Below are 18,768 nucleotides of genomic sequence, written 5' to 3'. Positions count from 1 at the left end.
ATACTTACTGAAATTATGCGCAACCTTGACATTTAATATTATTTGTTGATTCTTTAAGTTATCTAGAGACATGTCTGTAGCCACCGGCTTGTCCTGGGTTTGAAACTGGAACATAATTCTTTGAGTATCGAGTATCTTTGGGTCTGAGGCTGCCTGAGACCACATGGAATGTTTGATCTGTAAGATGGGAATTGCCATTAGAACATATTTTTCAGATAAACAGAAGAATGTAATCAAAAATATTGTACTATTGAACTGTGACCCAACAACATGTGGACTGTTGAGGGTTGTAAGTATAAAGCCAATGTCTTTACTTCTGCTTCCAACTAAGTGGCAAGGTATCATCTTAAGCTTAATGTCCTTGTGGGCATTCATTTCACACTCGAGTCCTTTGGTTGGAGCTATAAACACAGTAATAAGAATATCTATGGTAGTCTCAGTCCTTCTCTCTAACATCAGGATTAGGGATCATCCTAGAAGGTAGTCAGTGACCCAAAGCCTGTGGAGACCCAGAAAAGATAAAATGACTTTCATCCTAAAGCAGGCTGGAAAGGAGGGTATCTCCCATCTCTGATTTTCCAATTGGCCAGTTTGCCCATGGGGTGTCATGTGATGCCACTGAAGGCACCAGTCATTGTGGCACTCTAGTAGACTTTTCATTTGACTGCTATCAGACAGCTCCATACATTGACTACACACATTAAGATTATGATATTGTCTTATTGACTTACTTTATCGTTGGGTACCACGTCCCAATGGAAAGCTTTGGTTTTTTTAATTATGTCTCTCTGGACTGAAGGAAATAGAATAGGGGGTGGTGGTGGTGGTGGAGCCGGCCGACTTGGAGGAATCAGGAAGCCTGCAGATGGACTTAACACTTCTTTGTTAGGGGACGTAGACCTAAATGAAAGTTCATTATAAATGTTTGTTTCATTGCAGTCTCTAGGGCCACGCTTGACCTGACTGTATATGTGCAATTCCTGATATAGCAGTGGCTCAGTGTGGTTATTTGTTAAGTGACCTGCATCTGAAGGTGGTTCTTCTTGATGAGCAGGACATTGTTGGCTTTGGGCACATTGTTTCTGTAGAAGGGCAACCCAATCATCCCTCTCTTTGATACGGTTTTCTGGGTCTTGTGTGTGTTTGTTCAGAGGAATGCGAAACCTAGAAAATAGGAAGGCAAGGTTGGCAGAACCTAACAACAAGTTCCAATTCTAAAACTGTAATCAATGTAGTACTTATAGACCTCTCCTGGTGTACTGTGCTAAGCATGTTAACAACAATGTCCTTTAAGTGGAGATGTAGTCCAACCACATCAGGGATGGACTTTTATAGCAAAGACTCTTCACTGGTTGTCAGACTTTTTACATTATGTCCCATCCCAACTGGCCTTCAGGCTGGGCACTCTTAGCTCATAACAAGGTTACAGATATATAGAAACATTGGGGTAACAGTCACCCTGCTATAGTTCCAGGGGTACCCAGGGCACAAATAAGCACTCACCCCAAATCTCCCCCTAACTGGCCTTCAGGCTGGGCCCCCTTAGCTCATAACAAGGTTACAGATATATAGAAACATTGGGGTAACAGTCACCCTGCTATAGTTCCAGGGGTACCCAGGGCACAAATAAGCACTCACCCCAAATCTCCGCCTAACTGGCCTTCAGGCTGGGCCCCCTTAGCTCATAACAAGGTTACAGATATATAGAAACATTGGGGTAACAGTCACCCTGCTATAGTTCCAGGGGTACCCAGGGCACAAATAAGCACAATAAGCAAGATAAGCCAAATCCCTTCACTTAACTCTTTCGCTGCCAGTCTGTGTTGGAGGTGCAGGGCACTGCGGCACCTTGCTGTACCGTTACATACCCCTCTAATTGCCCTATTCACACAGGAGAGCATCCAATCATTCTCTCCCCAGCTCCCTGGCTGTTACCAACCAGACTGGCCATATAATTATGAAGAAAGGTCTTATACTCTGACCCCACTGACAACTCTGCTGATTTATAAAACACATAATATATAACTTAATACAAATTAATCAAAATGCTAGCTTTGGCTCATTTGCATATGTGCAGAGAAGGAGGAAAATGTGGGACTAATGTAGCACTCCATACAACCAATTAGATAAGTGCCATAGCCTCATCAACGCTAATTCGTTATTATTACATACAGCACTAGGCTGGAATGGGTGATGCACAAGATAAGCTATGCCCTCATACTCATAAATGTGCTTATTAACAGCAAAAAACAGCATTAAAAGAAATAGACAATAAATGCCTTTTGTTATGCATGCTTCACATCTATTTCATTTTTCATGCCACATCAAGAAGGAAAAGGGGGTGTGTAGCAGATCTTTTGGTCCCACTTTCCAATTTTCAACTGTTTGGAGGTATGTTTTTTGAGCCTCTGTGCCTGAAGAAATAGGGGTTGGTAGCACTAGATAGGTACCTAATATATAGGGGTAGAGACAGGGGAAAGTGTTGGAAGGGTTACTGCCTGCTCTGCTCTCATTTCCCTACAGAAATAGGGGTTGGTAGCACTAGATAGGTACCTAATATATAGGGACAGAGACAGGGGAAAGTGTTGGAAGGGTTACTGCCTGCTCTGCTCTCATTTCCCTACAGAAATAGGGGTTGGTAGCACTAGATAGGTACCTAATATATAGGGGCAGAGACAGGGGAAAGTGTTGGAAGGGTTACTGCCTGCTCTGCTCTCATTTCCCTACAGAAATAGGGGTTGGTAGCACTAGATAGGTACCTAATATATAGGGACAGAGACAGGGGAAAGTGTTGGAAGGGTTACTGCCTGCTCTGCTCTCATTTCCCTACAGAAATAGGGGTTGGTAGCACTAGATAGGTACCTAATATATAGGGACAGAGACAGGGGAAAGTGTTGGAAGGGTTACTGCCTGCTCTGCTCTCATTTCCCTACAGAAATAGGGGTTGGTAGCACTAGATAGGTACCTAATATATAGGGACAGAGACAGGGGAAAGTGTTGGAAGGGTTACTGCCTGCTCTGCTCTCATTTCCCTACAGAAATAGGGGTTGGTAGCACTAGATAGGTACCTAATATATAGGGGCAGAGACAGGGGAAAGTGTTGGAAGGGTTACTGCCTGCTCTGCTCTCATTTCCCTACAGAAATAGGGGTTGGTAGCACTAGATAGGTACCTAATATATAGGGACAGAGACAGGGGAAAGTGTTGGAAGGGTTACTGCCTGCTCTGCTCTCATTTCCCTACAGAAATAGGGGTTGGTAGCACTAGATAGGTACCTAATATATAGGGGCAGAGACAGGGGAAAGTGTTGGAAGGGTTACTGCCTGCTCTGCTCTCATTTCCCTACAGAAATAGGGGTTGGTAGCACTAGATAGGTACCTAATATATAGGGACAGAGACAGGGGAAAGTGTTGGAAGGGTTACTGCCTGCTCTGCTCTCATTTCCCTACAGAAATAGGGGTTGGTAGCACTAGATAGGTACCTAATATATAGGGGCAGAGACAGGGGAAAGTGTTGGAAGGGTTACTGCCTGCTCTGCTCTCATTTCCCTACAGAAATAGGGGTTGGTAGCACTAGATAGGTACCTAATATATAGGGGCAGAGACAGGGGAAAGTGTTGGAAGGGTTACTGCCTGCTCTGCTCTCATTTCCCTACAGAAATAGGGGTTGGTAGCACTAGGTAGGTACCTAATATATAGGGGCAGAGACAGGGGAAAGTGTTGGAAGGGTTACTGCCTGCTCTGCTCTCATTTCCCTACAGAAATATATTTATGAGTTAGCCAGGAATGAGTTAAATAGTTTATTTTAACTGCTATGGTCACAGATGCCCCTAGTTTGGGCAGACTGATATGAGCGGCTGTGTGAGTGGGATGGGAGGCACAGTGCTGATTCTGACCTTTTCAGGCAACATTAATTGCTCAGACATTTCCATTGAGAGAGTTGAGTTCTTGCCATGATCTGACTCAGCAGTGAGTTTGCTTCCCGTCTGGGCAGGGAGTTTGGATCAAGATATCTTTCTCCCTCTGCTTAAGTGTCCTGGGCAGCATTGTTTGGAGGAATGAAGATGATAAATAATGACTTTTAAATACACTTCTGCTAAACCTCACGTGCACTTTTCCTTTCTCAGCTCCATTTAAAGGGCCACTATATAGTAACATGCCACTACCCCAAGAATTGTAGTTAAACTCAAAAGTGCTGCTATACCTAAAACTGTTCCTGCTGAATTGTGCTTAGTACAGGGGAATCCCTATGCTGTCATAGTTTTATGGTATCTCTCTATACAGGCTATGAGCAAACTTAGGGGCTGTTCCTGCTGAATTGTGCTTAATACAGGGGAATCCCTATGCTGCCATAGTTTTACGGTATCTCTCTGTACAGGCTATGAGCAAACTTAGGGGGCTGTTCCTGCTGAATTGTGCTTAGTACAGGGGAATACCTATGCTGCCATAGTTTTATGGTATCTCTCTATACAGGCTATTAGCAAACTTAGGGGGCTGTTCCTGCTGAATTGTGCTTAGTACAGGGGAATCCCTATGCTGCCATAGTTTTACGGTATCTCTCTCTATACAGGCTATTAGCAAACTTAGGGGGCTGTTCCTGCTGAATTGTGCTTAGTACAAGGGAATCCCTATGTTGCCATTGTTATATGGTATCTCTCTTTACAGGCTGTGAGCAAAATTGGCAGCACCTGTACAGGAGGATTTCCCACAATTCTTATAGCAAGAACACATGGACAGATGAGCATAATGTGCACTATATACTGTGTAACCTGTAACTGTGTACTATGGGAATGTGTGGTTGTGGGTAATTATTCCCCGCACAATGCCAAGCACTGCCTCACAAGGGACCGTTGCCAACAGCTGTGATTTAATTGGAAGGCAGGTTGGCAGAGTTAATGCTTGTGTCTGACCAATGCTCTGCGCATCCAAGCTACAAGCCTGTGTCATATTAATGATCTTGTCAGATGGGTAATAACCTCTTCCTCTAATTAGCTGAAATCATGCAAATCAGTTTGCACAACATTGCTGAACTCTGATTAAATCCATATAAATATACAGAGAAGGAATGTTCTGGGCACACAATAAGCTATACCCTCATACTGTACTGTCTAAGGGAAACGATATGGCACCTCCCTCCCATATGTATAAATACAAATATACAGAGAAGGAATGTTCTGGGCACACAATAAGCTGTACCCTCATACTGTACTGTCTAAGGGAAACAATATGGCACCTCCCTCCCATATGTATAAATACAAATATACAGAGAAGGAATGTTCTGGGCACACAATAAGCTGTACCCTCATACTGTACTGTCTAAGGGAAACAATATGGCACCTCCCTCCCATATGTATAAATACAAATATACAGAGGAGGAATGTTCTGGGCACACAATAAGCTGTACACTCATACTGTACTGTCTAAGGGAAACAATATGGCACCTCCCCCCCATATGTATAAATACAAATATACAGGGAATACTTACATGTAGGAATGCCCTCCTGATTTCAGTGTAAAGGAGGGAGAAACACCATTTGGACTTGGGGTGACGTGGCAATCAGACAAGGTTAAAGTGTTTTTCAGTGGTTCTGTCTTCTGCTCATATGAGTAAAATATCAGCTCTTCTTTCTTCATTTTGACCAAATTTCTGCAAAATTAGCCAAAACAGAAAGATTGTATAAGCTTACAGCCAAGCCTATGTGCAGTGGTTGAGTTGGGAATGAATGCAAACATGTAGAATTTATTCATCAAAGCACAAAATAATTTATTATGCTATCTGGTCTCTGTTATTGACATATAAAACAGATTTGAGCAGAAGTGTGTGGTTTGGTGTGAGGTCCCAGTGGCTGGGGATGTGAGTGGCGGGGGATGTGAGTGGCTGGGGATGTGAGTGGCGGGGGATGTGAGTGGCGGGGGATGTGAGTGGCTGGGGATGTGAGTGGCTGGGGATGTGAGTGGCTGGGGATGTGAGTGGCTGGGGATGTGAGTGGCTGGGGATGTGAGTGGCGGGGGATGTGAGTGGCGGGGGATGTGAGTGGCTGGGGATGTGAGTGACTGGGGATGTGAGTGGCTGGGGATGTGAGTGGCGGGGGATGTGAGTGGCGGGGGATGTGAGTGGCTGGGGATGTGAGTGACTGGGGATGTGAGTGGCGGGGGATGTGAGTGGCGGGGGATGTGAGTGGCGGGGGATGTGAGTGGCGGGGGATGTGAGTGGCGGGGGATGTGAGTGGCTGGGGATGTGAGTGGCTGGGGATGTGAGTGGCGGGGGATGTGAGTGGCGGGGGATGTGAGTGGCGGGGGATGTGAGTGGCGGGGGATGTGAGTGGCTGGGGGATGTGAGTGGCGGGAGATGTGAGTGGCGGGAGATGTGAGTGGCGGGGGATGTGAGTGGCTGGGGATGTGAGTGGCGGGCGATGTGAGTGGCTGGGGATGTGAGTGGCGGGGGATGTAAGTGGCGGGGGATGTGAGTGGCGGGGGATGTAAGTGGCGGGGGATGTGAGTGGCGTTGGTAGGGGTGGGGATATGTTAGTGAGGTTGCCGAGCCATTTATTATTTGCCTTGGGTACCAACACTACTTAACCCTGGCTCTGCCAAGTGATTAATCAATCATTTTTCATTAATGGTTTAAATGAAGAAAACCTTTAATGGCTTTACCTTTTCCCATTTCAGCTCTCTAAACCCTTTTACATGGAACTAGGCAGACTCACTTTCTTGTAGTCCATAACCTCACCATGGGGGGTTGTTGCTAGGGGGAATGCATATGTGAAACACTGATATCTGATAGCATGTAGTACTTATAACACCTAGTACTTATATAAAGAACATGCCTTCACTGGAAGTGAATGTCAGAGTACAATACTGGTGGCATCAGTCCCATTAATTATTATATTACTGCCAGCTAACGAGTTACATTAGGAGAATGAAAGCATTAAGGTTTCACACAATCTTCTGACAAGGGCTCATTGTTAGATTTCCATTGTATCCTTTCATAACACATTGATCTCCAATTCTAAAAATAAAGAAGTTTAAAGAGGTAGAAATGATAGATTGATTTAGTCGAGCAAATGGCTGACATTTTGTATGTAGGCTTGAAGTGTATTCTGTAAGTACATGAAGGCTCGTGCAGGAATCCCAAAATTGTGGAGATCCCAAGATTCTCAATGTAACCCCACAGCTCAGTGCAAAACTGTACTGGCAATGCACACAATGTGCTGATCACTGAGTATGTACTGAGTAAGCACTGAGAAAGTACAGAGCACTCTGAGCATGTGCAGTGCCCCTGACACCAACGAGAAGCCAACTAGGGAAAGATTTGAAGGCATGGATCTTAACTGTATTGGTAATCTAAAACAGAAATCCCTGGGGTTTATTTATCAACATTGGACAAATTTTTCCATGGGCAGTATTCCATGGCAACCAGTCAAAATGTTGCATTTATTGTTCTACCTGCAGCTGGCTGAAAAAAGCCCCCCCTATGTTTAAGGCGTCCCTGCCCCAGTGGAGCTTACAATCTAAGGTCCCTATCACATTCCCATCAGCCCCTGCCCCAGGGGAGCTTACAATCTAAGGTCCCTATCACATTCCCATCAGTCCCTGCCCCAGTGGAGCTTACAATCTAAGGTCCCTATCACATTCCCATCAGTCCCTGCCCCAGTGGAGCTTACAATCTAAGGTCCCTATCACATTTCCATCAGTCCCTGCCCCAGTGGAGCTTACAATCTAAGGTCCCTATCACATTCCCATCAGTCCCTGCCCCAGTGGAGCTTACAATCTAAGGTCCCTATCACATTCCCATCAGTCCCTGCCCCAGTGGAGCTTACAATCTAAGGTCCCTATCACATTCCCATCAGCCCCTGCCCCAGTGAAGCTTACAATCTAAGGTCCCTATCACATTCCCATCAGCCCCTGCCCCAGTGAGCTTACAATCTAAGGTCCCTATCACATTCCCATCAGTCCCTGCCCCAGTGGAGCTTACAATCTAAGGTCCCTATCACATTCCCATCAGTCCCTGCCCCAGTGGAGCTTACAATCTAAGGTCCCTATCACATTCTCATCAGTCCCTGCCCCAGTGGAGCTTACAGTCTAAGGTCCCTATCATATTCCCATCAGTCCCTGCCCCAGTGGAGCTTACAATCTAAGGTCCCTATCACATTCCCATCAGTCCCTGCCCCAGTGGAGCTTACAATCTAAGGTCCCTATCATATTCCCATCAGTCCCTGCCCCAGTGGAGCTTACAATCTAAGGTACCAATCAGATTCCCATCAGTCCCTGTCCCAGTGAATGTTACATTCTAAGGTCCCTATCACATTCCCATCAGTCCCTGTCCCAGTGGAGCTTACAATCTAAGGTCCCTATCACATTTCCATCAGTCCCTGCCCCAGTGGCGCTTACAATCTAAGGTCCCTATCACATTCCCATCAGTCCCTGCCCCAGTGGAGCTTACAATCTAAGGCCCCTATCATATTCCCATCAGTCCCTGCCCCAGTGAATGTTACATTCTAAGGTCCCTATCACATTCCCATCAGTCCCTGCCCCAGTGGAGCTTACAAGCTAAGGTCCCTATCACATTCCCATCAGTCCCTGCCCCAGTGAGCTTACAATCTAAGGTCCCTATCACATTTCCATCAGTCCCTGCCCCAGTGAGCTTACAATCTAAGGTCCCTATCACATTCCCATCAGCCCCTCCCCCAGTGGAGCTTACAATCTAAGGTCCTATCACATTCCCATCAGTCCCTGCCCCAGTGGAGCTTACAATCTAAGGTCCCTATCTTATTCCCATCAGTCCCTGCCCCAGTGGAGCTTACAATCTAAGGTCCCTATCACATTCCCATCAGCCCCTCCCCCAGTGGAGCTTACAATCTAAGGTCCTATCACATTCCCATCAGTCCCTGCCCCAGTGGAGCTTACAATCTAAGGTCCCTATCACATTCCCATCAGTCCCTGCCCCAGTGGAGCTTACAATCTAAGGTCCCTATCACATTCCCATCAGTCCCTGCCCCAGTGGAGCTTACAATCTAAGGTCCCTATCACGTTCCCATCAGTCCCTGCCCCAGTGGAGCTTACAATCTAAGGTCCCTATCACGTTCCCATCAGTCCCTGCCCCAGTGGAGCTTACAATCTAAGGTCCCTATCACATTCCCATCAGTCCCTGCCCCAGTGGAGCTTACAATCTAAGGTCCCTATCACATTCCCATCAGTCCCTGCCCCAGTGGAGCTTACAATCTAAGGTCCCTATCACGTTCCCATCAGTCCCTGCCCCAGTGGAGCTTACAATCTAAGGTCCCTATCACATTCTCATCAGTCCCTGCCCCAGTGGAGTTTACAATCTAAGGTCCCTATCACATTCCCATCAGTCCCTGCCCCAGTGGAGCTTACAATCTAAGGCCCCTATCACATTCCCATCAGTCCCTGCCCCAGTGGAGTTTACAATCTAAGGTCCCTATCACATTCCCATCAGTCCCTGCCCCAGTGGAATTTACAATCTAAGGTCCCTATCACATTCCCATCAGTCCCTGCCCCAGTGGAGCTTACAATCTAAGGTCCCTATCACATTCCCATCAGTCCCTGCCCCAGTGGTGCTTACAATCACAGACAAACACACCAGGGGGGCCATTTTATCAGGAGCCTGTTAACCTGCCTGTAGGTTTTGGAGTGTGGGAGGAAACTTATTGAAGCACAGAGAGGAAATACACACTCCTTACAGATTGTGCCCCAACTGGAATCAAACATAAGACCCCATTGCCACTGCTATCCCTAATGAGTACTGTCTTTAAAGTGAACAGTATGAAAGGTACTGCAAGTCCAATTATCAGCAGCATGTAATTAAAACAGGTGTGTTCAAAGGTGGGTACATTTCATAGCCCCGCCCATGGAATCAGCAAAGACAGAATAAATGTCAATGAGACAATGTCTTTTCTTCCACTGGAAAACAACAAATACGTTATAAATAAAGGTTCAATGAAAATATAAGTGATTCTGTATATATACTGATAGTATACTCAGTGTGGAAGCCACCCTGCGTTGTGCGTGTTTTAGCGTGCCGAGTGCGCCCAAGATCAGAACTCTCCTCTCTAAAACAATGACTTTCACTTATTCTTCTATGCCCTTCCTTAAAAATATGCTTACCACATTGATTTTTATTTTTGTCAGCATCATCAAAAGTGAAGCTCGATATCAAATGAATATAAAGGGGACAGCTGGAGGGACAGTTGCCAAATCCCTGAGATATTTTAGGCGCCCAATATTCCGGACCAGAATTAAGGCAAGCGATTGCACAGAGTGGCCGTCAATACATTTCTCTCATGTTCATTTAATCATTTTGTAAACGAGGACGGTCTTTAGATAACCCTCAGGCAGTGGTGAATGTTATAGAAGAACTAAACCCTAAATATGAATCGGGTTAAAAATACCATATTTTATATACTAAACTTACTCCACAAACCTAAAGTTTCTGCATCTCAATAGCAGCAATGATCCAAGCTTGTCACAGGAGCTCCCCATCTTGGAAAGTGTCAGTGACTCTCACATGCTCAGTGCGCTCTGAGAAGCTAAGCTTAGGGGTCGTAGCAAATTAAATAGCAGAAAATGAAGTTGGCCTGTCATATAAGATTATTATTAAATTCTGATGCTAACTGCACTGGTTTGTGAGCTGCCATGTAGTAATTACTAATCTGCCTTATATTGTAGTATAGTAAGGCAGTAGGTGGGACAATGATGTAAGGGGGTGGGGTTGACTTATGACATAAGGTGGGAGGGAATGGATGATGTAGTAAGGGGTAGGTTCGGTGGATTCTGGATCGTGGACATATCGGGGCACAGAAGTAATGAGATGAAGCAAGACTTGGGGGGTGGATCAGGGCTTAAATGGTTGGACCAGGGACCGAACAAGAGGGTGTTACAAATTAACCCATAGTGTATTTGCAAATATATTGCTATTACCAACCCTGTCTTGGCTGGGTGAAAATACCATGTATGTACTTCCTAACAGTACCCTGACTATACTGTATATGGACAGATACTGAATGCTGATTTGGTCTCTTAGCCATGCAGATAGTATATTGTGTATGGGATGAAAAAGTTGGCTACTACCAAGTGAGATATGATCAGGCTCATTGAGATACTGATTGGCCAGTCAACCAAGGGATTTGTCAGCCTCTATGTGTCATCTATGGTCAATCTCACCACACTCGCCCCCATGCAATCCAGTCATTGACCTAAGGTGCCCAATGACTGGCTCAGTACATGAGTGGTCCAGTTGGGCAAAGATCCTCTCATTTGGCCTGGTCAGCTTTAGATGACAACAATACAACAGGGTTCACAATGAAAATACATTCTTCCTAATGCTCTAATTATATAAATCAGTGCAGGACAGTGTAATTGAAAGCATTTTTATGGTTCATTTGGCCTCATTTACTTGGTCCTTCAGAGCAATTGTGGGATGAGAAGATAGTTAGATTCTCCCTTCCAGTTAAACCCTGAGTATAATTACATCCTCCATTATCTGTAAAGGCCGATTGCATACAACAGTATATAGCAGTACTCAATAGTAAATTATTACTCTTTAAAGAAACATGGCTAGGAGACTTTTCTCCATAGTATTTAAGGAATTTATACATTAACTTTGAGACTTTTATTGATAAACCAGGGACATTAGGGTTAATAAATAATTACAAATATTAGGCACCAAAATTCTAGTTCCATTTCTTTTAGCTTACAGGAAAGTAAAGATATAATTGGACATAATTGGGAAGCTATTATTTAGAAATGTGTAATTAGATATAAATGGGAGCGATTCAAATAATCTAATTGGATATAATTGTGTTGCCAGCTTTGCCAATGATCATTTCTCTAATTGGGTTCCCTGCACTTTATTTTAATTTTCTTATTCTTGCCTGTGACTGTTGCCATGTTGAAACTGTTGCATTTCCCTGAAAAAAGGGTAAAAATGCTAGATTTATAGTTTATTGAAAAAAATAGCCAGGGGAGCTTATGTGCATGAATACTGAGGGCAATATTGGACTGGATCCAGGGCCGGATCTGAGAATAGGGTGCCCCCTAAATGTAATAGTTGCCATAAAGAGCAGTGATGGAAATAAGAAAGGGTTGCTATGAATTGTCATTGACAGGGGCCCATTAGGGTCAATTCCCATTGGGAGACCCCCCTAGTACTTTGGGCACTCTGCCAGATTAGGGCAGAAGAGAATACAGGCCTTTCCTGCACATTGTGCCTTAATGTTGCCAAGTTTGGGGGCAAATTCCTACACCAAGGGTCAAATTTTCTATATAGCCACTTGCCTAGGATTGCAGTTTCAAGGGGGACTATATAGTTAAAAAAAAACACATTTTTAAAAACCTCTCCTACACTGCCATACACTTGTGGATAAATCTGGTAGTGGTGTAAAGAGAGAGGGGGTACAACCATTCTGCTCAATTGGTTCACGCGCCATTTTGGCACTTTGTGCAATATCTATGAATGCAAAATGAGGCCTGAGACTGAGTATATATACAGTATGTATTGTATAAAGTAAAGCTCAGTCCAAAGGGTAATCTTTCATATTATTTAATAAATACAGAATCCTATCATGTGGACACGCATATTTTGTAGAAAAAAAAATCTATTGTGAATAAAACACAGACAGCATCTGCTTGAAGTTACCACTGGTTGTTGCTATCTCCTTCCATAAAGACTACTTGACTTTGGGGAACAGCAGTGAAGAAATATGTCCAGCTCCTGCAACCATTGTCAGATCTGTGCTTTCTGTTCATTGGAGTTACTTTATACCAATTAATGTCTGCCCACCTAATAACCAGACTGACTTGGTAATAACGACCAATAAGAAAGCTTGCAATCAAAGCAGTATTTAGAATGTGTGTTTCAATGCACAATAAACCAACACAAACAAACGAAACCTTCAGAGCCACAGTTAAATATATTAGGTAATTGCCTGGCAAGACGGGCAGCTAATTAGGCAGACGGTTTAGGAAGATTGCATCAACACGTATGCAGTACAATGCCTATAGGCGATTGCTTGTAGCGTTTCTGTGATTGCCTTGTTTAATGTGAATTTATTTCTTCTCTGCTCTAATCTCTCCAATTCCCTGCTAAACTCTCACTCTCATAAGTCCTCTTGATGTGTGAAGCACTGATTTGTGTGTGGGTGAATATGTTTGTTGTGTGCTGCTGTGTCTGTAATCCGGCTCTGATTAATACGGTGAATGTAGCCAAAAAAGCGCAATCAGCTCTCATACAGGGTAATGGGTATTGTGCCCCTGAATCTAAACTTAAATGGCGTGCTGTGCCAAGAAAATGTAGTTTATAAATGTTAATGAACTTGAAAGAGAAGTTTGAATCCTTGCCCCTTGACCTAAGGCCGATAAAATCTTTATTTGGCATTGTTACACTAGGGGGCACCACTGGGTTTTTGATCCATGTCTCAAATATCCTCTTTCCCACTCTGGGCAGGGACATGCACAGTATTATAAACTCACCGACTGTGCAATACTGCACATGTAGTTGCTCAGAGTGGTGCGGAAATCTGCCCAAAACTGGACAAAATCCACACTTATATCCTTGGTCAGATAGGCATTCCTGGGCAGGGCCTAATTGGATGGTGGGGTGTCCCGAAACTCACTACTATACACTCTCACACCCAAGGCTGGAACTAGGGGTAGGAAGAAGAGGCACGTGCCTATGGTGGTGGGATGGGACGCTGGTTACGTACCTTTTCTGCCTGCGCTCCACTAGTTTGGGCCCTGGAGGATCTAAAATGGCACTTTCAGCAGCCCCCTGCACTCTCCTGCACTCCCCTCTTCCCTCTCATTGGAGAGTGCTTTTGTGTCTGCACGCTCCCTTAAGAAGGCCCAGCCCTGCTTACACCTGACCGGCATTACTAGGGTCTGGGTAAATGCCAGAGGGGCTGCTGTAAGATATCATAGACAGTCGCTATTTATTGGGTTTGTAGGAGGCTGTTTGACCCTCTGTGTAGTTAAAATGCCAGGGCCTATTTTTAATTCCCAATCCAGACCTGGGACTGAGAAGGTAGGAGATCTTGGAAGCCATTTGAATATCAGGTGTAAATGTATCCCACCCCAAAATCTTTCTGTGCTCGGCCCAACCTTTTGTCTCATTCCCACAAATATGGGTCTGCTTCTAAATTTGCTGCCTCAGCTACCCACCATGCATACCTTCAGTGATCAGTCTGGGGCAGGGGCCAAATTAACTAATGAAGAGAGCAACGTTAAACTTTATATACTGTCTGGATTTCCAGTTAAAAAATTGAATTTTGGCTCTTGACAGAAGTTATTTTTTTGCAACCCTTGGCAAGGGCTAGGTAGGAAGGTTAAGCTATTATTTTATGACAGGGCTACTCTATAGGAGAAATGGCACCATACTTCACCCATGTGTCCGAATTAGGTTCCGCAAGTTCTAGTATCCCTTCTAGCAGAACATCTGAGTAGGCATGCTTTTTGGCGTAACTTTGCGAGTGTGAGGTTTGGTCATTTCTCTGGATGATATCATTCATGATCTTCATGATCTAAAAAAAGATAAAACCTAATTAAGGTCATTTCCCAACTAACTAGTTGGTTCCTGCATGGAATGCCAACATGCCAATAAGTTCAAAGGATAACTGTAAAACACAGGTATTAAACATCCATTAGGTCATGCTAAAGCTATACAAGTACGGGGTGGGTTGGAAATGCTCTAAAATACAGCAGTGCTTCTTTATTTTTGCCTTATTTTATGTTAAAATATTGCTAAGTCAGAATGCTCTACATTACATTACATTAAAGTAAACCAAACATTTTGGATAATAGGTTCCACACCTGTATGACCTCGTCTACTGCTATTAGGTTTAAGGCTGTGTGGCCATCGTTACACAAACAGACGTGTGCATCGACCCTTGCCCTCAGCCTCCCATTGGTTAGCCAAACTGCCACCTTTTCATTACCCAGAAGTTAACTTCAGAAAAAGAATCCTTAAGGTAGAACCTTTGCAAATAAGGGTTGGCCCACAGCCTGGCCATGTCTACAGCTATTAGTTTTAGGACTGTGTGGTCATTGTTACACATAAGAAGTGTAAAGGTCCCCATTCACGGGCCGGTTCTAGCTGCTGATAACGGTCCCTTAGACAGATTCTGCAGCTAATCGGGCCGTGTATGGGGACTACCGACGGGCCTGCCTGACCGATATCTGGCCTGAAATCGACCAGATCTCGATTGGGCAGGTCAGAAAATCTAGTAGGATCGGGGACCGCATTGGCTCGTTGATGCGGTCCCCGTACCGACTTTGCCTATACCCGTCATTATAATTTGATCGTTTGGCCCCAGGGCCAAACAATCGAATTAGCCAGGATTCTCCTGATATCGCCCACCTGTAGGTGGGGGATATCGGGAGAAGATCAGCTCGCTTGGCGACACCGACTTTGCCCTTTGCCTCCAATTGGTTAGGTAAATTTTCACCTTTCCGTTACCCAGAAGGCAACTGCACAAACATTCTACTGTATTTCAGCTGAAACATTGTTTTATTCTGGGAACATACACTCTCTTTATCTTCGCGGCAGGCAGCTTCCAGCTCATAGTCCTGGTGGCCGTAGAAGGAGATAACAAATTTGAGGTCATCGGTTTTTTTACAGGCCTTGATTTGGCTGAACGGAAACTGCTTCTTCAGGGTCCCTTTCTCTATGTTAAAAATCATCTCTGAATAGAAATCAATCTGCAAAACAAAGCAGAAGAAATACAAGAAGCAATTCAGTTGGTTGCACTGTAATCTAAAATATAAATAAACATCATTACATCAAAACCCCCTCAGGTTCTTACACTGAGTTTATTCCAGAAACAGCCCCATGTACAAACCCTTCGCTGCTATGTACCTACAGATAAGGATATGGAAATGGGCTGGGGAGACGTTTGTACCATAACTATCTGTATTACAGATTCTAATGCTTTATAAATCTCTCATTGTTGGTTTTCTGGACACACCTTGATACTATGGGGCATATTTACTAATCCACGAACGTCCGAATGCATTTTTTTTCGTAATGATCGGTATTTTGTGACTTTTAGGGATGTAGCGAACCTCAAAAAAAAAGTTCGCGAACCTGTTCGCGAACTTCCGCCGAAAATTGCGAATATTCGCGAACTTTGCGAACCCCATAGACTTCAATGGGAAGGCGAACTTTAAAAAATAGAAAAGCCATTTCTGCCCAGAAAACTGATTTTAAAGTTGTTTAAAGGGTGCCACGACCTGGACAGTGGCATGCAGGAGGGGGATCAAGGGCAAAAACCTCTGAAAAATTGACACACGCCGTTTTTCGAAATGATCGGTAATTTTGCGACTTTTTCGTATTTTCCGGCGCTTTCGTAAAGTTATCGTAAGTTTTGCGACTTTTTCGGAGCTTTCGTAACGTTATCGTAAGTTTTGCGACTTTTTCGGAGCTTTCGTAACGTTATCGTAAGTTTTGCGACTTTTTCGGATCATTCGTACCGTTATCGTAAGTTTTGCGACTTTTTCGGATCATTCGTACCGTTATCGTAAGTTTTGCGACTTTTTCGGATCATTCGTAACGTTATCGTAAGTTTTGCGACTTTTTCGGATCATTCGTACCGTTATCGTAAGTTTTGCGACTTTTTCGGTTCATTCGTAACGTTATCGTAAGTTTTGCGACTTTTTCGTACCGTTATCGTAAGTTTTGCGATTTTTTTCGGAGAATTCGTACCGTTATCGTAAGTTTTGCGATTTTTTCGGTGCCGGCGAACCCAAATTGCGAACATCACAAAAAGTTCGCGAATTTGCGGACTTGCGAACACCCGATGTTCGCGCGAATTAGTTCGCCGGCGAACAGTTCGCTACATCTCTAGTGACTTTTTCAAGCACTCAATACGAAAGTCGCGACAATTCGCAAAAGTCGTACTGGCTATGAAAAAGTTGCGACAATTCACGAAATTTGTAATGGCTATGAAAAAGTGGCGACAATTCGCGCAAGTCGTAATGGCTACTAAAAAGTCGCAAAAAATACGAAAAAGTCGCAAAATGTTCGTTTTCCAATCCGAATTTTTCCCATTCGGATTCGTGGATTAGTAAATTAGACCCTATGGGTACAGTCTCAGCTCTTTATAATCCCTGGAAACAAACAGTTTGGTTTAGTGAATGAGATAAGTCTACTTTATGTCATTCATGTGCTCGGTCTTACAATGGAAAAAATGCACAACAAAATTTAAAAGAAATGATAAAAAGATACAATAAGGCAAAGCTTTATACGGTACTGTCTGTGCAACATGGTATAAGCGCAGCTGGTATCTAGGTTTAAAGTGAAAACTGAGGAGGAACCGGGTACCGGGGAAGACAATAATAGGCAAGACTGGTACTGGCAAATAGAAAACAATATGACAGCTCCAAGCCCTATGTTTAAATACAAAAACAGTGAGATGGAATGTTCTGGGCACAAAATAAGCTATACACTCATACTGTACTGTTTAAGGGAAACAATATGGCACCTCCCTCCCATATGTATAAATACAAATATACAGAGAAGGAATGTTCTGGGCACACAATAAGCTGTACCCTCATACTGTACTGTCTAAGGGAAACAATATGGCACCTCCCTCCCATATGTATAAATACAAATATACAGAGAAGGAATGTTCTGGGCACACAATAAGCTGTACCCTCATACTGTACTGTCTAAGGGAAACAATATGGCACCTCCCTCCCATATGTATAAATACAAAATATACAGAGAAGGAATGTTCTGGGCACACAATAAGCTGTACCCTCATACTGTACTGTCTAAGGGAAACAATATGGCACCTCCCTCCCATATGTATAAATACAAATATACAGAGAAGGAATGTTCTGGGCACACAATAAGCTGTACCCTCATACTGTACTGTCTAAGGGAAACAATATGGCACCTCCCTCCTATATGTATAAATACAAATATACAGAGAAGGAATGTTCTGGGCACACAATAAGCTGTACCCTCATACTGTACTGTCTAAGGGAAACAATATGGCACCTCCCTCCTATATGTATAAATACAAATATACAGAGAAGGAATGTTCTGGGCACACAATAAGCTGTACCCTCATACTATACTGTCTAAGGGAAACAATATGGCACCTCCCTCCCATATGTATAAATACAAATATACAGAGAAGGAATGTTGTGGGCACACAATAAGCTGTACCCTCATTGCATTATTACAATTTTACACCCAGAATAATAAATGGAAAAAATTGGTATGATTGGGTACATTTTAACAAGACTTTAAATGTTTTCTATTCCAGTAAGGAAAGCTGTATGAACATCTGACCCACAGAGGAGGAGTGGGCCAAGTGAGGTTATCAAGTGCACATTTTGCAGAAAGCAGACAGAAACTGGGACTTTGCTATGAAATGCTGGAGAATATTATTGCTTGGTCTTTACTTATTAATCTTTTAAGGGCCTACTAGTTGGAAAGGGAGTCAATCAAGGAACCCAAGAACACAATTAATATAGACTTGATGGTTTACCTGCAGTATTCGCTTCTGCCACCTGTACCGGAATTTGTACACCGTGAAGTTGTATTGCTGCTTGCTGGGCGATTCCTAGAAGACATCATTAGAGAGGATCACGTCAGATAGAGACCTTCCATCCATAAGAGCGTTGGAAGCAGAGATGGATTGAGCATGAATGATACACACGTCTATTGTCTTCCTAAAAATGATTGTCTGTTCTCCTGACTGCGCTCCAGGAACCACATCTCAGCACTTCATTTATATATATATAACCAT

At 43.8% G+C, this 18,768-nt stretch overlaps 1 protein-coding gene across 2 annotated transcripts in view; it reads right to left on the bottom strand.

The window, feature by feature from the left end:
- Positions 1 to 18,768, bottom strand: part of LOC101733308 (formin-H-like) — a 76,046-nt gene that overhangs the window by 34,027 nt on the left and 23,251 nt on the right. For both annotated transcript variants that reach the window (XM_031894753.1, XM_004918731.3), the window contains 6 exons: positions 18,508 to 18,582; positions 15,536 to 15,709; positions 14,390 to 14,532; positions 5,484 to 5,645; positions 732 to 1,164; positions 9 to 177 (listed from right to left, as the gene is read on the bottom strand). In XM_031894753.1, the coding sequence (XP_031750613.1) occupies positions 9 to 177; positions 732 to 1,164; positions 5,484 to 5,645; positions 14,390 to 14,532; positions 15,536 to 15,709; positions 18,508 to 18,582 (1,156 nt within the window). The remainder of the gene's footprint in view (positions 1 to 8; positions 178 to 731; positions 1,165 to 5,483; positions 5,646 to 14,389; positions 14,533 to 15,535; positions 15,710 to 18,507; positions 18,583 to 18,768) is intronic.

Source organism: Xenopus tropicalis, chromosome 10 (genome assembly GCF_000004195.4).
Source record: "Xenopus tropicalis strain Nigerian chromosome 10, UCB_Xtro_10.0, whole genome shotgun sequence".
In the NCBI taxonomy this organism is placed as follows: domain Eukaryota; kingdom Metazoa; phylum Chordata; class Amphibia; order Anura; family Pipidae; genus Xenopus; species Xenopus tropicalis.
This window is presented reverse-complemented; position numbering and strand designations above follow the sequence as displayed.